Source organism: Melanostigma gelatinosum, assembly GCF_949748355.1.
Source record: "Melanostigma gelatinosum genome assembly, chromosome: 16".
Taxonomy (NCBI): Eukaryota; Metazoa; Chordata; class Actinopteri; order Perciformes; family Zoarcidae; genus Melanostigma; species Melanostigma gelatinosum.
In genome coordinates this window covers 16,892,830-16,916,843 of record NC_136649.1, presented here as the reverse complement: position 1 = coordinate 16,916,843, position 24,014 = coordinate 16,892,830, and the positions used below count along the sequence as shown (strand labels likewise).

The following is a 24,014-nucleotide window of genomic DNA, read 5'->3' as shown; positions in this document are numbered from 1 at the left end:
TACACTCACTAGCCGCACGCACACACGTACACACTCGTGCTCATGCATGCATGCACTGTAGGCATACTAACCAAATCTGTTTGAAGTGTGCGACCCTAAAAGAAGAGACGGCTCCTGTATGCATTAAGTATTCATGTGACGTGTGGTGGGGGGCATACGTGTGTGTGTTGGGGCTTGTGTGAGACAGAGTGTGTGTGTGTGTGTGTGCGCGGGTAGAGAGAGAAAGAGAATACTCACAAATTGCGCCGCGAGCAGCCAGCAATCGAGCGCTGACACCTCGTCTGGCAATCGGAGGGAAAAGGGGCTGGGCTGAGGAAAGAAAGAGAGAGAGAGGAGGGAGTGTGTGTGTGTGTGTGTGAGAGAGAGAGAGGACGGTGGCAGGGAGAGAGGAGGGAGTGTGTGTGTGTGTGTGAGAGAGAGAGAGAAGCAGGGAGAGAGAGAGAGACCCGGCAGGACAGCTGCCAGCATTTCTCCGATAGCAGGAGAAGGACCGAGAGGCGGAACAGGAGTAGGAATTCTCCTCATTCTCAGCCACCCAAGGAAATCTTCCAGCTCAGCCAAGCGTGCTTATTCTCTGCCCCTCCTCTTGCCTGTAAGCAGCAGAGGCTCTGGGAAGGAGCTGGGCATCAGGACCTGCAGCCACTCACAGCAGACGCAGCACCGTGGATTTACTAAATGAGAGACAGCCATGCAGCCTGTGGGATGAATGCAGAATTGGATGTGAAAGAGGGAGTGGAAAGTTGGAGAGCGAGCTTTTGCTGGGTTTTTGCATCTCCGAACTGACGCTGAACTTTTTCTGGTGGAAGAGGCATGGAAAGAGTTCGAGGTTCTTTAGCGGCGTACGATCAGAGGCTGTGCTCCTCCTCATCCTGACCTTCTCCTTACCTCCTCCTCCAAAGCTCTCTGGACTACCTGCACTGCTCACTGTGAACCTCCTGCAGGGTACTCATCCTGTCTGCCGACCTCCGCTCTCCCCCACCTGCCGCTTGTTCCATTTAGTTACTATGACGCCCACGCCTCCTCCTCCTGGTTCTCCCTCGGCCCCCCCGGCTTCTTACAAACCGCTGTGAAATCAAGTGGAACCTCGATGATTGCGATCGGAGCAAAGAGGACCCCTGTGCCCCAACTAGTGAGCAGCCCCGCCTCGTTCTGGTCTCGGGCCACTGTGCCGGCGTGTCAAATGTGCAAGTAATGGAGAACAGTGACAACACAGAAATGGACGGCAAAGTTGAACTCTATCAGTTGTCTGTTTTTTGACTATAGGCATAAACCAGATAATGGATTGGAAAGAGCTGTAAGTACACCATTGCAGCATTTTCTTTTACTGGTGCATGTTCAAACAAACCCGTGGTTCAGTCTGTAATATGTATAGCACTCAGCAGAGCATATGCAGTGTTTGGATATTGTGTACTAACTGAACACTAACTGATATCTGAGGCACAGTTGCTCCTTTTAGACTAACTTGTGTAGGGAAACGGCTTCATTAGCATGGAGATTGGGAGTGAACAGGTGGACAAGCTGTTGTGGGGCGAAGAAATGGGAGCCTGTCCTCACCGCCTATTTTCCATTGACTGCTCATGTAGTTGGGCAAGCCAGCGAGAAGGAAGAGAGAAGGAGGGAGGGAGAGAGAGAGAGAGAGAGAGAGAAAGTGACAAGCAATTAATTTCCCTTTGTACTTTTGGTTGTGGTGAAAAAGAAATCCAGCAATATCCTCCTTTTTTCTTCTTCTCACCTTCCATTGAAGAGCACGTGCACTGGTCGTCATTGTGCAGCATGAAATAAACCTCAAGGTTACCAGCTGAGCTTTGGGTTGTGAGCGCTCCTCACTGGTCGAGGCGATTATAAATCAGTACAGGATAGTAGCCTCTTTTCTTCCCCTTCGTGGTGACTCGTGATGCTTGATTTGTCTCTCCGCTGCAAGAGAGAAGAGACAGAATGAGGTGAGAGAGACCGAGTGAGACAGAGACGGAGTGACGGGGTACATGTATCTTGAATGAATGTGTTTTGGATACCTCTCATAAATGCGCATACACACACACACACACACACACAGTCTCACACAGCCACGTGTACCCTGGTGTAGTTTCCCCTTTCTCTCCGTCTCACATTCATCTATTCCATCTCCTTTTTATTTTTCAGTCACACGATCCGTCTCGCATGCTATCACACATAGGCAGCTCCCCGGGGAGAGCCTTCTTCTGTAGCCCTCTTGGATGCAATAATTATTCCATCAGCTGGCAGTGTGTTCCCTGATTGTGCTCTTGGGCTGTCGCTGCAGGGGGCGTACAGTAGAGAGGGGAGGGTTGAGGAGACGAGGGGGGCCCTGTTGTCATTCCGGGACGCAGGAAAAGGTAAGGGAAGGGGGTTTGTGTTTTTGGCAGCAGCCCACCCAGTCCTGTCCAGAGGAGCCCAGAGCAGGACTAATGAGCTCAGACTGGCCCATTAGAAGACTGCTGCTCACCAGGACACACAGGGTTCTGCCCTTTTCTGCTCTTGCACATGCTCTGCTTCTTCTACTTCTCCTAAAATCCCATGCGCTGCAGATTTGTCATCTTTTAATCTCACACTCCAAATTGTTTTTCATTCCCTGTGCCAGTCATACCTTCACGTTGACAACGGCGTCTTTGTCTTCCCTGCATTGCTCTGAAATCCGACTGCCCGAGTTGAAAACCATTTGAGTGCATTTGAATTTCCTTGGAGTATTACTTTCCTTCCTGACCTTGAATTTCCAGCAGAGGAATGGTGTTAGCTGATCCAGGGCGATGCCATGCCTGGAACCACTCTAAGTCTGGCCTGAGGCGGTGCAGAGATATTGGTGCTGTCCTTTGAGGTACAGGAGTTCAGTCAGAAAGGAGTTGCACGTGCCGGACTCAGTTGGCCCTGTGACCAATACGTGTCTCGTTAGCACTGACTTTTGGAGGCAAGAGGACAGGATGACAGTGGATTTTAATTAGAGGACTGTCAAAAAGCTGGATTCAGTTACAGAAGAGGGTTCCGTTCGATGCCAGCGCAGCAGAACTGCTCAAGGAAAGTAGACGGTTGGGTTTACCAGCCTGCCTCTCAACTGCTGGTGTTGGCCAGTTTATTGTATAATTTAAATGATCAAAACTCCCAACAGTACATGCTCCAGCTTTGCCTTCAATGATGGGTGAACACTGTCTCATAATTGCTCAGCTTTAGTAACAGAGATAGACATGACTGTATCCCAGAGGGCAGTGTGTTAGTAGTCTTCGCCTGTCATGTCTACAGCAATTGTTTTGTGTTTGATCACGATGAAGGCGTGCGTATACCATGCCTTCCTGCTATGACAGCCTATGTTTGATCCCTTACAGGCACAGAGAGTTGCCTGGTAATCATTTATCTTAATGGATTTGCAGTTTCTGTTGCAAAAATTGAGGTATAAGAGCACTCTACGTGCTCTAGTTGAAGTGGAGGGCTGAAGCATTCTTTTTCTTGGTAGGGGAGTTTGAGGTGGGAGTTGGAAGAAGGAGCAGTTGGGAATGGTCGGGAGTGGTGGCACTGCGTAGCTCTCCTGCTGACTTTGTTTTCTTTAGGGAAACTAAAAGGAGCTTGTTGACCTTTATGTTACAGTTTCAGCTGGGATTTCTAAAGGCTTTGCAGCACCCTTACAAAAGCTCTTGGCTGGGTACAAAATATTACATGAGAAAATAATGATTTGCTTATGAACAAACTGTATGGAATGGTGTTTTTTAAAGTTTAGCTTCCACCTCAAGGCGTTTTTGTTGTTGTTGTTTTTTTCCAGGGCCGCTCAGAAGCTGAATCTGTCCTCTAAGCGGAAGAAGCACCAGCCCTCACTCCTCCACCCACAGGAGCCCTCCATTTACCCCACCAACTTCAGTGGCATCTTGCAGGTCTCGCCGCCCCCTGCCCCGCCATGCCTGCTCCGAGCCGTGTCCAAAGTGAAAGAGAACCCAGGGATGGGAAAGGTGAGAACAGACCTGTATCAGTGTACTCAAAGCTGAATGCCACACACACACACACACACGCACACAAACATACAGACACACATAGACCCCCATTTGAAGGGGGGAATGCAGGGTGGCGACACACTGGTCCACAGGCAGCGTGCCGTCTGGTCCAGTCCATGCAGATCTAGTCAGATAAGCCTCCTGGAATGTCATGAATTCATGCAGTTTGTGAGACCAGTGTTCCTCCGTCTGAATACAGAAAGACAGCAAAACTATAATCCACAAATGTGCGGTCACGTTGAACAGCAGGATTTCTAATTCCATGTTAGGTACAGTGTGCGCTGATGAAAGTCAGGCTGGCAGCAATAGGGCAGTCATTAAACGAAGCTGTATAAACACGTCGCTCTTCCTTGGTGGTTTATCGGGTATTGTTTGTCTGAGCTGGCGTCCTGTATTTCTAAAGCAGAAGAAGTCGCCCAACAAGATTAGATCCCACCTGGATAGGAAGTGCTCGCTTCTGTTGCCAGGTATCCAGACGGTTGAGCTTTTGCCACATATTGTAAATCTCCCACTGACACAAGGACTTCATGAACCTGTTATTAACAAGCCTCCTCAAGCCCAGACCTGAGGTATACTATACATCTGTGCAGCTAAAGGGGCTGGTTTTAAAGGGGGAATCAAGATTTATGACATTGTTTCAAGCCTGTCAGGCCAGATTCTCAGGTTTTCTTATTGTAAAGCAAACGCATCAAAGTGCTTTGATCATTTGTCTCTGTCTCTCCTTTGCTTGTTGAATCACAGTTTCAATGACATTTTCAGTAGCCTACATGTTTTTGATTATGCCTGCGTCTGTTTCATATTCAACCTAAGATTTAGGTGAACGTCTTCTTTCCATGTATGTGGGTCACTTCCACGTTTCCACTTTTGACCTCGACACAGTTCTTTCAGGCATAGACAGTTGAGTGGGTGGAGGAATGCCAAGCCACACTAATGGCTTTTGTGGGGGACCAAGGGACAGGGAAGCAGGGCCATTAGCACGGAGTCCGAGGTGTGAAAATACTGTAGCCAATCCTCTGTGGCCTCCAGTATCTGATCCCTGCCAACATAAATATAACTGAGACATTAGCTCGCCTGGTAGCCTCTGTCTTGTCGACAGAGACTCAGCAGTCATGTGTGGAAGCCCAGTTTAAATGTCATAGCAATAGTAATTTACTCAACATATGCACACGTCAGTCACGATAACGGCCCCCTGCGGAGTACAGAGGCAGTTTGCACTTGGCCTGCAGAATGCAAGATGAATTCACTCATTGAAAGAAAGGGATTTCCAGTGACATTGTTTCAGAATGCTGGAGCCTGAGTCTGTAGCAATATTTATATTCTAGTCGTGGGAAGAATGGGCCTTTTGTGTAGGCGTGAAGAAGATGGAGAGTCCCAGGCTGAGTGAAATAGTCCTCTGTCAAAAAGGGAAGGGAGAGTTAGCTTTATTCTAAGGTTTTTATTTCAATGCCTGAGAAGCATCATGGGTACTTTTTCAAGAAGCTTTGAAATGGCTCCGGATTGAGTTCCCTATCACATATACGTGTAGGATATAGAAGCTGTACAGCTACACTGCTATTATGCCAGGCGTAACACGAAACACTCAGGGGGCTGACAGGGACTCCAAAAGACTGCTATTCATATCCCAAGAGCCGTGTATGTCTCCCGTCAGTCACAGACATATTTCTGCCGTGACTTTGGGGATATAGTCGAGGGGTATTTCTGACCGTCAGATTGTGGAATTACAAAAGAAGGGGATTGTAAAAGGAGGTGTCAAACAGTCTGACATGCACAAGCGAGACCACACCCGCACAGACCACACAAACACAGTACAGCATGGTAGAGGCAGGAAATGGTGAAATTTAAATTCTATTGTTCGTAAGAGGTGCCACTCGACACAACTGGCAGAATGACCTCACTTCTGTAACCATGGCAATGATGTTAGACACGAGTGGGCTTGTCAGAGCACTGCCGAACACTTTCAGATACGAGCCGGCATCCTTTTTTAGCGTAACATGCGGGCATGATGAGCATGTACTGTGACCTGTGGAATGCGTTTTAGACTGTCAGGAACACTTTATGAATGTCAAGCCCCAGAATGCAACAGCGTAGGTTTTGAGGCTCTTCATGTGGATCTGCCATTTTCCAGGCAACAGAGGGGAGGGAGAGGAGAAGGAGGAAGAGTGAGTCGGTGGAATACGAGGGGGGGCCATATGCTCCCGCACTCCCATGCTGGTGAGCAGCTCCTTGTCCAGAAAAACAATCCCGCTAGAGGGATAATCCCCCAGCGTGGCACCTCGCACACTCGCACGCATTCAGTTCCACCACTTTCTGCTGCGACTTTCAATACGCTCCTTGCTGCCTTTCACTGACACCATTAGGCGACGTGTTGACCCATCGGGCTCCCCAGTCAATGTGAGACTGGGTGTTTCCATGGCAACTGTCGATGTCCATCAACTCTGACATGGTGGATGTGATGTCAATGCACAATGCTGAGCCAGGCTGTGTTTGGTTACCTATAACCATGCCTGCTTATGGACTGGGCAGGAGGGGCCAGTGCCACCAAGCCTGAGGTCGTGCACGATGCCGAGGGGAAGTCCAGGGCCCTCAGTGCACACAGCACCAGGCCCCTGGGTGGTTATAGGGTCCCACGGCACCATGATCTGGCCCTGCCGAAAACCTATATTCAGAATTCAGAATACCATATATTTCTCCTCTTTCCTCTGATAGTGCACTGTTCGTAAAATATTTTAAGCTTAGCCTGAGATTTGTCCCTTCTCTGTGCTGAAGCCGGAAAATGCATTCTTACTTCTCTCTGCTGAGTCCCTCTGCACAGTTTTTCCATGTTTTATGCTTTCTCACTTTCTAATCCACACTTTTGTTTCCTTTTTCTTTTTTGCCTATCTGTCTCACTCTGTGGTTTAGGTGAAAGTGATGATGCGTATCTGTCCATCTCTGGAGACTGCAGACTCCTCAGAGTCACAGTCCTTCTTGAAAGTGGACAGCAGGAAAAAGCAGCTGACGCTCTACGACCCAGCATCCAGCCCACACTCCAGTTCAGGACACAGGAGATCCGCCACTGTGGCCGTCCCAAAGATATTCGCCTTCGATGCTGTTTTTACCCAGGATGCCTCACAAGTAAGGGCCGGGCAGGGGTTGTGTACTACATGTGTGTTTGTGTGTGTGTACAACATATGTGTTTTTTTTTAAGGTGTTGTGTGGGAATTGAGCCTCTCAAGGGCAAATGGATGTCTTCATGCTGGCAGGGTGTGGCCAAGGGCTTAGAGAAAAAATGCCTGTCTTGGGTCAGAGGGCATTCTTACCAGTGTGGGCCTAACAGCTGGCCTTTTAAGCCCTCTGAGGAATGATTTGAATCCACCACAGTTATATCTAACCTCTCCTTTCATAGAACAGCGATATGTAACCTCAGCCCTCTGCAGCCCACAGCAGGCATACCCACTGAGATCAAAGACGAAGGTCAGATACATGTTTACTATATACTGGCTTGGGAGCATTTCATCCAGGAGCAGACCTAGTCTGACACCATAGTCTTTTAATGGAATGACCGGATCTTTATTTCTACCTAAAAAATCCGAGGTCCAGTACTTTATTCCCCGTGGTGCAGTAAACTCTAAACAGCTAAGAGAGCAGATGAGAGAGTATTGTGTCTCTGTAGCGAAGAGAGCCTTAGATCTTCTATCAAACCACCTAATAGGAGCAAGTATTTTCCGAAGTAAGTTGCTGCTGAAGCCTAAATGTTGCTGTTGCAGAGCTGAGGCCAAGCTGCTAGATTGTGCCGCTGGGACAGCACTGCTGGTGGCTAACAGTAACAGCAAGCTGTTCTGCTGTTAGAGGCCTTGTTTGCAGTGTGATGTATGGGAAGGGGCCTCTGCTGCAGGAGGCTTGCCCCAGAGGACCCATGCTGAAACAGATTGCAAAAATGAGCAGCACACACAAACGAGCATGAACACACACACACACATACTCTTGAGTGATGAAAAATAGTGAAACCAATAATGTGATTTTGGTATAACGAATGCCAAATAATTGTTTAGTTCATCGGATATTGTTTTGGATTCATTGTTCTGTGCCTGTGTGTCTCTCTGTGTGTTTTTCCACAGGCTGAGGTGTGCTCAGGGACGGTAGCCGAGGTCATCCAGTCTGTGGTGAACGGTGCAGACGGCTGCATCTTCTGCTTCGGCCAAGTCAAGCTCGGTAAGCTCCTCCACTGGCAAGAGATTAGACAGGAGCCTTTGTTCGGTGAAGACAATTCTCATTGCTCTTTGTTAGCAGCAGTTGATGTCCACAATTGGCTTAGCGGTGCACTGGGGTGAGTCAAGGAATTGGAGAGTGGAGGAAAGGATGGTTAGTGAGTCTGTGGAGGAGGGTGAGGGGGAAAGTGCTGCATCCAGGCTTCAGGGCTCAGTCTGTAATTCAAATCTTAGTAATTGGCCTGGGCTCTTAGGCTGAAGGGCTTGCTCTCCGCATGCTGCTGTTTCCACCAGGTATAATTCTCCACACAATTACTGCTTCTGGAATGGGTCTTTGGATTCGAGTTTTTTATTTTGCATGTACTGGATATTACCTCCTGGACATAAGCCTCACATCAGCTGTTATTCATTTTATTCATCCACAGTTGTTAAACACAGTAACCCTCAGAAAATATCCAACGTTGGTGTCTATTTGTTCGACAACTTCCTGCCCACTCCAGACAGCTTGATGAAAGAAGTCATTTTAGTTTGAGCAAATAGTGAGTGCAGCTGGCTTTCAGACACAAGGCAATATTTTCACCCCCTCCCCCCCTTCTCTCTTTCACATGTCCCCAGGCAAGACATACACCATGATTGGCAAAGACAGCTCCACTCAGAGCCTAGGCATTGTGCCTTGTGCCATTTCCTGGCTGTTCAAGCTCATCAATGAGCGCAAAGAGAAGACGGGCACACGCTTCTCTGTCCGGGTGTCTGCGGTGGAAATCTTTGGGAAAGATGAGGAGCTGAAGGACTTGCTGTCTGAGGTGTCCACCGGAAGCCTGCAGGAGGGGCAGTCCCCAGGCATCCATCTGAGAGAGGATCCCATCTGTGGCACTCAGGTGAGAGGCATTCAACCTCTCCACTCTGTCTTTGTGCAATGATCCTTTCATTCTCTCTGTGGGTTATACAGTCTTAGTCTGTCTGAGTATTGATCTTTTCCTGTCTATGATCTAACTCTTCCTCTCGCAACATTTTTCAACTTTTTCTTCTAATGTGTGTGTATGTGTGTGTTTTATATCGCTCAGGACTTCCCAGGCCGCCTCGCTCTATCCTACCCGCCTCTCAAATCCTTGCTTTTGTCTCCACCAAACCCATCTGTGTTATTGATGGCTTTCTTCTTACCTTTGTATTGACTCTCCTGTCAGCATCCATCAGCATCTATTACCCGTGTGTTAGCGCTAGCCCTCTTCAGCACAATAGAAGTGCTATTGGGGGATGGTGGAAGACTGTAGGTTTGAAGGCACTCACAGGTGTTGCTGTCAGATGTTGTTTTTTTGGGGAGCTGTATGGACTCTGACTTCAAAGGCTGTACATTTCTGTGAAGCTCCGTCTTGCTCTTTTTCTCAACAGCCACGTGTGGGCTCCCTTCATGATGCCCCCTGCCTTCTCTCTCTCTCTCTCTTCTTCTCTTTCCCCTCCTCTCTTACTGTATCTCACCGCAACCATCATCACATCCATGGTGAGGGAAGTGCCCCCTGCCTCCTGCTCCACCATTACCTCTCCTAATCCTCCTCCCTCTGTGTGCATATCTGCTGTTTTAATCGCCCCCGAGACTCAGTCTAATGGGCAAGAAATGTGTTCCGGGGTCCAATTAACTGGCTCTCTCCTCTCTCTCTCTCTCTCTCTCTCTTCCATCTCTCCTCCAGTGGCCTTTTCACATCTGTGCTCGTTCCCAAGCCCTATGTGGTCTCCTTTGCTCACCTTAACCCTGTTCTCTCTCTTCCTCCACCCACAGCTCCAGAATCAGAGTGAGCTACGTGCCCCGACGGCTGAGAAAGCGGCCCTCTTCCTGGATGCTGCCATCGCCGCACGCAGCACCAGCAGACCCAACGTGGAGGAGGAGGAGCGCCGCAACTCCCACATGCTGTTCACGCTGCACATTTACCAGTACCGCATGGAGAAGAGCGGCAAGGGAGGAAGTCAGTACCATTCGATTACTTGATCTACAACTCTAGCAGTGTTCCAACAAGTTGCCACCTCGCATTTATGCAATACACTTATATGGTCATTGTTCAATTTCCCAATGCTTCTACACAAATCTTCTAGCATGTGTGTTGCAAATGAGTTCAAGAGCAGTATTATTTATTCAAACATGTCCTCCTCTAATTATAGCTATTCAAAGGTGACCTCCTTTTCACACTGAATAATCATAAGGTGTTTTATTTGGTGAGCTAGATTGCAGAAAAGTATACGTGTGAATGGAACATCAGACAAGTCCCTTATTTGCTGTGTTAATGAATGAATTGGTTTTGGTCTCTGCAAGACAGAAATGTGTTTGTATGCATGTATCATGCTTTGATCAAGAGTGAATGAAGATTTGAAGCCCTGCTGACAGGAGTTTAATGCGTTGCTGCTACAGTAGCAATTACATCAGTCACCCACATAACAATGTGCAGCCCTGTGATTTTTACAATGACAGCCGATTCCCTCGTGCTGTATTTTAAATCAGTAGAAGGAGAATGTATTCGTGCCTCCTTGTTACCATCAGTTACACATCTGGTGGACGGTTACCAGTCAGGCTGCAATTTGGATTACTTCAGTGTGGGAATCTTACTCATGAATAAATCATACAGTTCTAACAAACAACCGTCTTGGCTGGGCTGAGCTGTGCCGCTCCTGTCATCATGGCACTGTGCATTAGGAACTGACTTCAGAGAGGGAGTGTCTGGGCTGTGCTCACCTGGTTCTTCTTCTGTTGTTGGCACAGTGTCAGGCGGACGGAGCAGGCTGCACCTCATCGACCTGGGGAGCTGTGAAAAAGTCCTGAGTAAAAGCAGAGACGGAGGGGGAGGCTTGTGTCTGTCTCTAAATGCACTGGGAAATGTCATCATGGCTTTGGCAAATGGAGCAAAACATGTACCTTACAGGTAAGGAAACCACCATTAGTTTTACTGTCTTTTTTTTACTGTGTTTTAGCTTCTGTGAAGTTGTGTCTATAAGTAGTAGTCTCAGGCAGGTTGCTGCATGTGTCGTCAGGCTTACAAGTTTGCTGTGTGACAGTTTATTTCGTTTAGTTTGCCTCGTATAATAGCTTTCGCTAGTGTTGCACAAGATTATATTATAGTTACACAGGTATGAAGAGATTAATGACTCGTCGCAGAAGTAATTGTCAGCTCAGAGAATTCAAAATGGCTCTTCCTGGAATCATGTCAGCTAGCTTTTATTGTCCCTTTTAAATAGTACCTTGCCGTTTGCTAACAACAATGTAAATGCACCATGTAGGGACAGCAAGCTGACAATGTTGCTGAGGGAGTCCCTTGGCAACATCAACTGTAGAACCACCATGATCGCCCACATCTCCGATTCCCCCGCCAACTACGCTGACTCACTCACCACGATCCAACTGGCATCCCGCATCCATCGCATGAGGAAGAAGAAATCGAAGGTACACTGACAAACTACTCATGGTTTGTTTATGGTTTATGAATATGGTTAAACATATGCAGTAATAAACTGTTAAATAAGTGGTAAATTAATATCCAGTGCTACATTCTGACAAGTAGGCATTCAGCGACTTAAATGAATACTCCTGCATCAACTGTGTTCCATTTAATGTTGTTCATTGTCTATAAATGCAGAGTAATTGTTAATTTTAACATTATATTTAAGTGTTGCTATTACAGCAATTACATTCCTAATGTGCATGTGCAACTCTGATTGCATTCATCATATTTCATGCCACGACTCACGTCCCTAAATCTTTCTTCCTCCTGTCATTTTGGAGCTATTAAGCAAATGAATGTGTGAATGCTTCTGCAAATGAAAGATTATTAGTGCAGTAACTCAGAGCTAGTTTTTCTCGGCTCCTCAACGCATAATTGTGTAATCAATACCACTGCTCAAGGAAGTGTGTCATGCATTCCCTCGGATTAGAGAAATATATGCTCCAGATAATTAGGTGGAATGACAGCATGTATTTATTTGGTATTGGTCGCAGGCATGATTATAATGCAGTCCACATACAGCAATTTGTATTATTGACGTTAATTTCTGTGTGACTATTGATGTGCACTTTTAACCTTTAGATAAATATCGACTGGTAATGTTATATGAATTAATATTTGCCCTACGATTGATTTTCACAATGAAATTTCACTATGAAATGAATCTACTAGAAATGATAAGGATTAAAATGGTTTTGCAAAAAAAAAAAGAAGAAGATTGTTACATTAATATTGTAAGATAGAATCACATTACTGTCATCACCCTAATGAGATCATTTTTAAACCCCCAAAGACTATCTTTTCTGCTTTAACTCTGCTTTTCAGTATGCATCCAGTTCATCTGGAGGGGAAAGTTCCTGTGAGGAAGGGAGGATCCGCCGGCCACCCCACCTCAGGCCGTTCCACCCTCGGACGGTAGCCCTGGACCCAGATCTGCCCTCCATGCTCAGTGACCCAGACTACTCATCCAGTGGTGAACAGTCTTGTGACACTGTCATTTATGTGGGCCCTGGGGGAACTGCAATCTCGGACAGGGAGCTTAGTGACAATGAAGGCCCACCTGCCTTTGTTCCAATCATCCCCTCCCTGAACAGAAAGACATCTGCAAAAGAGGGCCCTATGCAGAGAGACCAGTTCTTTAAATGCAACACATTTGCTGAGCTGCAGGAGAGGCTGGAGTGTATAGATGGCAGTGAAGAACCCACTGCCTTTGTTGGAGAGGGCGAGCGAGGCCAGGCTAGCCCCAAGACCGACATATCTGAGAGCCAAGACTCCATTTCACCAAAGACTGCTGCAAATATTTCTGACACCCAAGAGGGCACCTCACCCAAGCAATCCCCTAAATCTGTTTCCACACAACCGATTTGCAGCCCCACTACTAAATCTAAACTGGACAATGCCAATCCGCAATGTATACCATCAGACAGAACCAGCGCTGATGGTGAGAAAGCCTTGGTTTCAGAAAGCAGAGTTAGCCCGAACAAACTAGCAACTGCCCCAGGGCCTAATTCTGAGCCTGTGGTGAGGGAGAAGGTGTACTTCAACAAGAAAGCTTTGCCCAAGCCAGCCCCACCTCCTTCCCAGCAGAGAGACTCCAGCAAGGAAAATACTAGCAATGAAGAAAGATCCAGCACCAGAATGCCTCCTGTAGGAATGAGCCACCAGGCTGTGAAAAGGAGGGATCCTTACACTTCCCCTCTGCTCAGAGCTCCGGTGGAGGTGTGCCAGGTGCGATCTACCTTGAGGGAAAGATGTCTGGATCGGGACATCCTTAGAGCCACTGTGACCTTGCAGCAGCCTGTGGAGCTGAATGGAGAGGATGAGCTGGTCTTCACTGTGGTGGAGGAGCTGTCTATTGGCGGTTTTGTAGATAATGGTCGGCCATCCAGCATTATCAGCTTTAACAGTGACTGCTCCCTTCAGGCCCTGGCCTCTGGTTCCCGACCTGTCAGCATCATCAGCAGCATCAATGATGAATTTGACGCCTACACGTCGGCTGTGGGAGGATCAGAGGTGAACATCGCAGTGGTCACGCCCCTCCAGGAAGGAGCAGCGGAGTGTATAGATAGTAGGGGTTCATCTATCAGCTCTTGGCTGAGTGAGGTTAGTGTCTGCACCTTGGAGAGTGAAGGGGCTCATTCCACAGACGTCTTCCTTCCACAGGCCAAACACATGGGACCAGAGGCTGCCTTTTACTTTGACTCCCTGGATATGTTCCACAGTGTGTCCTCTCCAAGAGATGCCAAGAACTCCTTAAATGACAGTGGATTTAGTTTTTCGGAATTAGACAGTGATAGTGCCGCGTCAAGCAAACTATCCTTGACAAAGTGCCCCGCATCTCCGGAATCAGCCAAAAGCTCACTCAGATTGACATCCAAAATAACTAAAGCTCACTCACTTAGCTCCTCTCAACTTCCACAGGGCCCCTCCATTGTCCACTCCAGTCTTCCCAGGAAGATAAAACCTACCTCATCCATCTCTCATAGTAGTAGCAGTAGCAGCAGCAGTAGAGAGCCACCAAGGCAAGAGGCTAAGAAGGAGGATCCTTGGCAGCGTGTTGACAACCACACAGAGCCTCAGTTTTCCGACTCAAGCAGCACCAGCAAATTTCTCCGAAATCCCCCCAGTGGCATCCCTTCCAGCAAAACATCCAACAACAGCAACAGTGTACCTCGCCCACCCAAGGTGCAGGGGTCTACCTCATCCCAGAGGGTGGTCGATGGCTGTGAGAAGTCAGCCAGTAAGAATCCACCCAGCAAAATGCCTCAGCTGAGACGAGGTGCCACCACCCTGGGAACAGTGCCCGTCATCCAGTCCTCCACAGACTACAAGGGAACCCAAAATATTACTGCTTCTACCACAAGCCTTAAATACTCATCCCTGGGGAAAAACAACAAGGCTAACTCACAGAAAACGAGCAATCTCCCTAAACCAGGTTGCACTTCACCTCCCCCTCCTCCAGTGCGAAAGTCCAGTCTTGACCACAAGACTAAGATCCTGCTGCCCCAAAGTGCCTTAAAGTCAGCATATGGGGAAGCAGGAAGGGCCTTTGGGGCAAGGGCAGCTGTATCAGAGGATGAGCTTGAGGTACGCCACAGAGCGGACTCTACCAGTTTCAAAACCTCTAGCCTCAACACAGCCAAAGTTACCTCCAGCCTGAAGGCCAGAGGGCCGAGAGGAGAGGCTGGGCAGCATTATGGAAGTCAAATGTCCCTGGAAAGGTGTGAAAGCCTGTCCTTATTGGGTTCCAGACCCGCGCTTAGTAGGGAGAATAGTGGGGCAAGTCTGGGAAGCAGCAGTAGCAAATCCAGCAGGACCATTCCGAGATTTGGTATTCCTAATTCATCCAGCTCTCCTATAGCTACCTGCCCATCATCCCCAAGCGGAGGCAGTATTGGCAAACTTGGTCAAGTAAAAGCCTCTGTAAATCCCAGAGCATTAGGAGCAGTCAATGGTAGTAAGGCACACTCACTCTCAGTCAACAACTCCAAGGGCCTAAGCTCCTCCACCAAATCTTTGGCCACCCCCGTGACCAGAAATACCAATGCCAACCTCCCGCCATCAGGACGGACATCAGCTCCTCGAACCACTGCTGCTGTCAGCAGTAAGCCTGGGAGAGGAACCATCATGGGCACGAAGCAGGCCATGAGGGCTGCCAATAGCCGTGTGAGCGAACTGGCGACAGGCAACCTATCAGGCAAACACCTGAGAGGCTCCGGAGATTCAGACAGCGGGAATGACAGCGGTGTGAATGTGAGTGATGACAAATCCCCCGTAGCCATGCTGCCCTCTCCGTACAGCAAGATTACAGCACCCAGGCGGCCTCAACGCTACAGCAGCGGCCATGGCAGTGACAACAGTAGTGTGTTGAGCGGGGAGCTGCCCCCAGCTATGGGCCGCACAGCTCTGTTCTACCACAGTGGTGGCAGCAGCGGATATGAAAGCATGATCCGTGACAGCGAAGCCACAGGCAGCGCTTCCTCGACCCACGACTCCATGAGCGAGAGCGGCATGTCATCTTCAGGCAGAACAAGGAGCTCCAAGTATCCCAAGAAGAGAGCAAATGGTGAGAAACTAATTTGGGTTTTAGGCTTTTACACGTATCAATGCAGGTAATATTCACACATATTATACTGACAATAGCAGTGTACTGTATGTGAGATGTATCAAACGGTGCTTGCCCGTGAAGTTCCACATATTGAAATAGCATCCAGGAATGAATGCCCTCTCAAAGGAAATTAAACCTTACAGCGGCTCTAACTTTATGAATTCATTCTCATTACATCCACGGATTGGTGTTTCATTTCTCTCCCCCTGAATCAGCAGAATACATTATTCATTCATATATGGGGAAATGATAATGAATGTTTCACACAAGACGACTTCGAACTGTGTGATGATCAAATAAGATGAATTGAACATGAACAGCAGTGACCTGGTTCAGTTTTTTGTAGCCCTGTGTGTGTGTGTATATATATATATATATATATATATAAAACCATTTGAATTCATGTGCGTTAAACCAACCTTTTGAATTATTGGGCTGTGTATATACAGAATAGCTAACCCTGAAACCCTCATAAATATGCAATCACCACAACTCTGCCAGCCTCTGTAAGGCCTCTCATCCCTTTATGTCTCAGAGTGAGACTCATACATATTTATTCATGAATCCCAGCAAATACAACTGTTGTGTGTTACCAATGCAACTGGTGCCTTTCTGCCCATATGCATGACTTTGTAGGCTTCCAGCGAAGACGGCTCATCCCGGCACCCCTGCCAGACTCCTCTTCCCTGGGGAAGAAGGCGGCCACAGCAGGCCAGTGGGTGGACTTGCCACCTATGTCAGGGCCTCTAAAGGAGCCTTTTGAGATTAAGGTGTATGAGATCGATGATGTGGAGCGGCTCCAGAGGCGGCGTCTGGAGGAAAGCACAGAGGTGAGCAGAGGGTCACTCCTGACTTGTTTTACATGGTGGTGCAGCTTGCTGAACTCATTGAAGATAATGTTTTGCCTGGGTCAAGGTCTCGTTAAATCTCTTCTTGCTAAGCCTCAGCCGTATTTTGCATGTGCGACATTGATGCCATGCACGCTCAAGATGTGTCACGTTGACTTGCACTGTGGGAATGTCTTAGCTCACTTCTTCCCAGTTTCCTTTTGAAGAACAAGACAGTAATGCTATGTCTCAGACGTCTGACCTTCAGTCAGCTCAGTGGCAAATCCCGGAGTTTAAATGTCTGCGTTCAGATTCCCAGAGCTTGGTATTTTGGCAGTGTTCCTAAGGAATGTCAAGAGTTCAGGAGGCAATTACTGACGAGGGTTAATTGGTTTAGAAATGAGTGATGACTCGGCTTACTGCTGACGATGGTGATGTGTGGGGGGAGTAAAATGAAAAAGATGATGTGAGAAGGCCGTTCAAAGAATGTGTGATGAATGCAGGGGCGCCCAACACCAGCCCAAATCAGCTCAGCGCTAGCACTCATCACTGGACGCCTGATCGCTTTTTTATAGCCGACTCCTCTTCTGTGGATCATTAACTGCTCCCACAAGTTTGCCGCAGCCAGACAGGGATTTGTTGAGAGACGATATTAAATCAGCTTCACGGTGGTTTGATTTACTTTCAATTAGGAAAAAATGATGTTAGATTTTTCTCTACCAGCCATCACTGCCTGAATGACGAAATAGCTTTTTACGATTTCAAGATTAGCATTGGAGTCTTGTGCATGCGCATCAGTAGCTTGTGTCTACAGTGTGTGTCTACTGTGTATTAAGATACTGGTTTCATATGCTATTCATTCTCTTCATATGCTGTCTTCTTTGACCATTCTAACTTGTTGTATCTGTTTACCCCAATCTTGTCTTCAGCAACCATTCCAGGATGTTGACAAGGTGAGTTAATATTCGGGGCGACTGAGGTTTCGTGATTAGCAACACAGGCTGTATTACGGTAGTTACATTACCGTGTTTATTATTCACCTCACAGTGGAGAAAACATCATTTTTTACATCACAAAAGCGAAACAATTTTTTTCCCTTTTTATTTAGAGCAGAACTTGGCTTCTTAGACTTAAAAGAGGTTTTAATTGATTGTACTTGCTGTGCCAGTTTCAACTTTTTTGACTTTATACTTTCAGCAACTTCGGTCAACTGAACTTTTGAAGTAGCTGTAATCAAACAATCAAATCTCCTTTTCTCTCAGGGCCTGCTGTATTTTAACAGTAAGCTGAAGATGCTGGAGAGAAGGCAACAGCAAGTGAGAGAACTGAGGGCAAAGTACGAGGTGTTAATGGAGGAGCTTGAAGACACCAAGGCCCGACTGATGATGGACCCCAGCAAGTGGATGGGAGAGTGTAAGTGACTGCTCAATGTTCTTTTACTGTAAGTTCATATCTAAACATGTAAAACATATTTGATGACAAACCATTTAACCAAATATTCAATTTCCCCTTTTTTATCAGTTGAAGTGGACCAGAATTTGGATAAAGAGTCTCCAGAGTACCTGGAGGCCTTGGCACAGGCCACAGAAGAACTGGAGTTCTGTGTCAATCTATGCAAGTCCCGTGTCATGATGGTGACCTGCTTTGACATCAGCATGCCAAAATCTGGTGCTCAGGAGGGACTGCGTGAAGTCGAAGTCTGAGGACAAAAGAAAGTCGAGTTGGAGAAGTGAGGAAGTGAGAAAACAAAAGGATGATTAAATGTAGCATTCGGTCTTTAGATATCACTGGAATGAGGAACAACAAGTGACAGAGATGAGACGAGAGTGGATCTTCGCATGAAAACAGAGGAAATATCAACCACCCAGCTACAGTGCCTCGTTGTTCGGGACATGTTTTAATGGCAGAGAAATTAAACGTGAGCACCAATGCAGTGGCCATCACTTACTCAAGAGTCAATGAACAACACCTGGAAGTGCCTTTTGTATTGTTTTGTTTTGAGTCATTATTTTTCATACGGTGCTGGTATCCTACGCATACCTTTGCAAACCCTGAACATATTGCTTTTAAGAAAAATATTTTATATTGCATTGTATAGTGTATTTATATGATTATGTGGTGTGTACAAATATCCTTTCAAGGTTAAAAAATAAAGAAGAAAAAAGAAAAAAGCAATAAGCTAATGTTATTGCGCTCCCGGACTTTGCCTTTTCTCTTTTTTCAAACCTCAGTCAGCATTTTATCCATGTTCATTCAGCCTCTTGCGCCTTATTTGAACTCTCTGGTTCTGTAGTTTTTCTAGATTTTCAAACTGGACTATGTTATCTCATCAAGGACTGCATTTGCTGTTGTCACTCAATGCCTGCCAGCTGGCCTGTGAAAGCTAGCAGGGTTGAGTGAATGTTTTTCTCTCCAGTTGCCTTGATCGAAATGGGTCTCAGTGGATGCACTAAGGTAGAGCAGCAGTTATGTTGGGGGGAAGGAAGGCTTATTCAAGCTGTCCTTGCCCGTGTTTATCTCACTGAAAATGAGAGATTACACCAAAACATATCAATCAGAGGGCCACTGTGATGGATAGTGGGTGATTATTCTTGATTCAGCCACTCACTCTGGTGCCTCAATAGAATATGTGGTCAAGCAACCCTGAGAGACTTAACCTTCCCTGTTACACTAGCCTGTGAGGATTGCATGGTGACTGGATACACTGATAGCGGTGCTCATCAGTGAGCCAAATTTCTCTCCGAAAGGACTCGGACTGGGTGCTATCGATACACTGTAAAACAAAGAGGAACAGATGAAATAGCACAAGTCTACTGGCCTCTTGTACAACACTTTTTCAAGCGCTACCAAGCCTCAGCTCTATGCATTCCAATACATTTACTGCAACTACTGTAAGAACCTCAATGCTGACTTGAGGGCAGCAACACAGTTTGGCCTCTTTTGTCCCCTGTTTTTTCATTTTTTTTAGAGGCAAATCAACAAAGGTGATCCAGACTCGTAGACTCAAGAATTGTTAGTTTCCTGTTAAATGATGCAGTGAGTAATAGCAAATGATCGTGACATGGTTTAGGAAAATCAATCATGATATCAGCTCTTTGTAGCTGCCAGAATGTGCTTGTTATGAATCAAACGGCTGACACAGAGAGAACAAAGATGATCGGGAAAATGATTGTTGAGGAAAACAAATTGGCTTTGTTGTATTTTAATATATTTGATTTCTATATCTGTTACAAATATGACTTTGTTTTCTTGATGTACTCTCTCAGGGCCTCTCTGAAGATGCTGCATGAGGTTTTTTAATCATTTTTTAAGAATAATTTCTACTCCATTTTTACCATTCAAATTTTTTACAATAACTTCAATTTTCACTTATGTGGGGTAAGGCTCATGAATGAAATAACTATTACCAAACCAAGACCTTTTTTCCAAGAAATTATATGTGAGGTCATATTTCATATCAAAACCCATATTTTCGGATATCTTTGTTTTTGTATAGGATTTTCAAACCCTGTGTATATAAATGTATGATACGGCAGCTTGTGTTTTACTTTTACAGTACCTGTGAATAAAATGTTTCTTCTTACTGATGAATCAGAGTTGAATGTTTTTTCCTGGTTCACACATTCTATATTCATGGGCTTGTTTGTCTCCACACCATTGCAAAGAAAAAAAGGGCCAAACAATCTTTCTGTCTGCAATCTTCTCAGGAAATCAAAACATTTACATTTATATTTTTGGCAGCTCCAAATCTCATATACATACATAATATAAGACATAAAATCCAGTATTTGACATACGGACATTGGTGTAGCTTGCTTACTTTTGCACACCTTCATTTTTGGTCTTTATGCAATTTTTAAACTCATAAGATTTCCATTTGTTTATTATAAAACAACACGATAGGCTGAAGACCTTGCCCATTCTGTTGCTAGGGCAACAGCTTTGGTCCAATTAAGGTTTATTGTCAGCTGCTGCACGAACAATCATTTCAACAGGAAATACAAAGTGTCCCATTATGAATGCTTATTGTAAGGTTTTAAAGGTCTGTATAACAGTATATATATTAGATATTAGATATATATATATATATAAGTATATAATAGTATATGCATTAGACAAACAAGAGTAACAACAAGGCTACATTTGTCACTAAATTGACATGTATTTACCTACACATGAAAGTATATAAGGAAATCCGGAGAAATGCTTATATTACTGCCGCTACCCTCTCATGCACCCTGCGCATGCGCGAGCCGGTAGCAGAGGAATAATACAAATATTTTTGCAAAAATGCATGTGATTGGGAACTACTGAGCATACGATTTATACTGCGCGAGTTGTGTTGAGATTTTGTATACGGAATAGTTTTGCTGTTGTTAATAGCCTCCATTTAAGTTAACTCATCAAGGATTTACTCTTCAAGAAGAAAGGTAACACCAGCTGAGTAATTGATATCGAAATGGCCAGTTTAAGGATTCAGTGTTCCTGTAACAAACGTTGCCCCACCGGATTGACCTCTTCTCTGAGACTTTGTGGGGGCGTGTCAGACTGTTGATTGAGTCTCCTGATGCACCTGAGCACGCCAATGCAATGGTGGCCAATTTATTCCAATTGTTAGATTATTAAAATACTGTTCACAGCGTCTGCTGTGGGATTGCGATGAACTTGTGCCAGGAAAGAAATCTCGCTGTTGATTTTTTTTTTCTTCATGTAATTATGTCAGTTTTGAATGTGCACCAGAACTACATATCATTCACCACCATTGCACGGAGACAGACGGATATTGCAGATAGTTAACGTTATTTCAAATCGAAGACCACCAGCAGCCGTTTGAACGTGTAAATACCAACAACATTAGAGGTAAGAGTCTTTTTCTTTTTTTATGTGGTTGATCTAACAAGCCAACTGGCTTATATTTGTATTCCCTGTATTGGTAGGCCTACATGACTCCAAGCGAGCATAGCTCTGTGCAGCTTTAACCATGCAGAGGTCTAACCAGCTATAATTGAAAACACCTGTGAGCCTATGCTGCACACATGTAATTCAGCTACACTTTTCATGAAAAAGAGGTGACAGTGGGTGCCGACTATTTTGTTTAATTAGCTTCATACCACACAAGAACACAATTAGTGGTTTCTTGTTGGAATGCTGTTCACTGAACAGCGTTCCAACTATTGTTCTTCGAATCTTTATTGTTGGAATGCTGTTAAGCATTCCAACAATAAACCACTAATTGTGTTCTTGTGTGGTATGAATTATTAAGCTTTTAGCAACTTTTTTGAATGGGTTTCTATGGAGAAGATTTTCAAATCCTCTTAAACTTCTTCAACTTTCAAATCCTTCACCTTCCTCATACTTTCAGCTACAGACACCATTTCAACTTTCAAATGTTGGGAAAACCCTCAACTATTGCTAACATGATTCAGCTTTTTGATATCTTTTAAACTTTTTGAACTGCAGCAATTTAACATTTATGATTTTTCAGCCCTTTTCTGACTTTATAATGGGTGTGTATTGCGCAGTTTAGAGTGCGTGATGTCACCGCTATCAAATATCAAAATGTTCAGCTCTTTCAGGAGAGGTGTGATATGACTTTTCATATTTGTAATCTTTAAACTTTTTGAATTATTAAGCTTTTTGCAATTTGTTTTTGAATTGGATATCTATTTTCAGCAATGTTTTTGCGATTAATTTCAGTTTTCAGCATTCCAACGCATTTTCAGCAGGAAATGCTTTTTCTAGTTCCACTATGATATCATTTTATATCTTTGTTTTAAGGTGCTTATGTAGTCATTTTAAACATAAAATTAAGAGATGAACATGGTCAACAACTGTATTTGTAGGTTGCAGTGACTGCTGGACCCAGTAGCCAGATAAACGTTGACATTGAAGACTGTTTTTTGTTGGAGTGTTTAAAACCCGTATACATCGCACAAACTCTGTGGACGACGTCTTGCTCCTTGTTGGAGAACATATAGTTGTCTCTGCTTACTTGAATCAGCAGTAGCAAATTGGCACAATTGTTAAAGTGTTTGAGTTTGATGTATAGGAACTGACATAAAAAGAGAAGGTGCAGGTCCGGAGTGATTAATTACTCCCTATAACAGGAGGGCCTTCTGCCCAGTGTGATACATGGAGTCCCGTTGAGCATTATACTGTATGTGCGTGTGTGTGTGTGTGTTCAGCTAGAACGTGGACCCTGCTGTGCAATAACATCTTGCCTCCTCCCGGTTAATTCTGTTTTGATCAAAAGCATAAGAGGTTAATTTGGCGGACTTGCAAGACCAGCTGGTCACTGTGTTTCAAATCAAATTCTTTGGGTGATTTTATTTCTTTATTTTTTTTTGCTTTCAGGCTCTTTTTGACTCTTGTGATAACAGTTCCAGGCAGTTTACTGTACAGAGGAATCTCGTTACACCCGATTCTGACGAATGCAATGTCGGAAATTCTATCTTTTTATTCAGTTAGTCTTCATCCTGTAGTGATTTGGCAGACGGCAAAAGCCTTGTTTTGACAAACCGCTCAAGATCCTGTCGGCTCAGACTGCACCTCGTTGCTCTACAGGAAGTCTGTGTCTGAGTGGTAACAGTTGGCGAGGGCTGCTGCAGACGTCTGGTGGCTGCTGAGCACAGTCAGTCCCGTGTGTCCCAGCCTACTTTGCCTCAGGGCTCTCATCATTAGGAGGGAGTTGGATGTTGTATGAGAATAGAAATGAGTTCACGAGAAGTCAGGAGTCACCCCTCACCCCAACCCAGCAATGAGACTTGAGACTGTGTTGGAATGCTACTCACTCCTCTCTGTGAGTTTTTCATCCAAAAGCAATCACAATCCAATTGATATCTTTCCCTTTCTTCGTCTCTTGCATTTTTTGTTTCCAGTATTGTCTGCCTGACATAACGTGCTGCAGGAATGTGACCTTAACCAGAAAATTAGTTAGCGGTTTTGTAGTCCTGGTTCCCTCGTCTCAAAGTCAATGGGGCCCAATCCCAATCTCCACAATCATGGACTTGGGGACTTTGAGGCGGGTGAGGGTTTAGGGCTGTCCCACTGTCAAACTGTCTAGTGTTTGAGGGCGCTCTCGCAGACATTTTGAGCCCTTTATAAACCCTTTCTGTCACTCCACTTTTCTGCAGGCTTTGCCCAAGGGAATTACCCAGAATACATAGCATTGTGATGTTAAACACGGGGTTACCAGTGTAGTGGAAACAAGTAAGCAAAGAGGACGGCACATGGGTGTTCAGTGGCAAATTACATTTACTCAGAAACATTAAGGATTAACGATGGAGCATAAAAATACATGATTAACAATTGTTAACGGAGGTTCCATTAAGTCCCATTATGATGCATTCAGGCTTCATTAAGTCAAAATCAGTATTTGGTGAAAGTCAATTTATAAAGTTATTATCGTGATCAAATGCAGT

The 24,014-nt window shown here is 45.4% G+C and overlaps 1 protein-coding gene across 1 annotated transcript in view; it reads left to right on the top strand.

Annotated features, from left to right (window-relative positions):
* Positions 1 to 18,794, top strand: part of kif26ab (kinesin family member 26Ab) — a gene marked incomplete at its 5' end in the record, with an annotated part of 64,979 nt that extends 46,185 nt beyond the window's left edge. The window contains 12 exons of the mRNA XM_079286450.1: positions 3,764 to 3,947; positions 6,891 to 7,103; positions 8,087 to 8,180; positions 8,792 to 9,054; positions 9,951 to 10,134; positions 10,923 to 11,082; positions 11,438 to 11,600; positions 12,484 to 15,724; positions 16,403 to 16,596; positions 17,523 to 17,546; positions 17,856 to 18,006; positions 18,115 to 18,794. Of these exons, the coding sequence (XP_079142576.1) occupies positions 3,764 to 3,947; positions 6,891 to 7,103; positions 8,087 to 8,180; positions 8,792 to 9,054; positions 9,951 to 10,134; positions 10,923 to 11,082; positions 11,438 to 11,600; positions 12,484 to 15,724; positions 16,403 to 16,596; positions 17,523 to 17,546; positions 17,856 to 18,006; positions 18,115 to 18,296 (5,053 nt within the window). The 3' untranslated portion in view covers positions 18,297 to 18,794. The remainder of the gene's footprint in view (positions 1 to 3,763; positions 3,948 to 6,890; positions 7,104 to 8,086; positions 8,181 to 8,791; positions 9,055 to 9,950; positions 10,135 to 10,922; positions 11,083 to 11,437; positions 11,601 to 12,483; positions 15,725 to 16,402; positions 16,597 to 17,522; positions 17,547 to 17,855; positions 18,007 to 18,114) is intronic.
* Between the last annotated feature and the right edge of the window lie 5,220 nt (positions 18,795 to 24,014).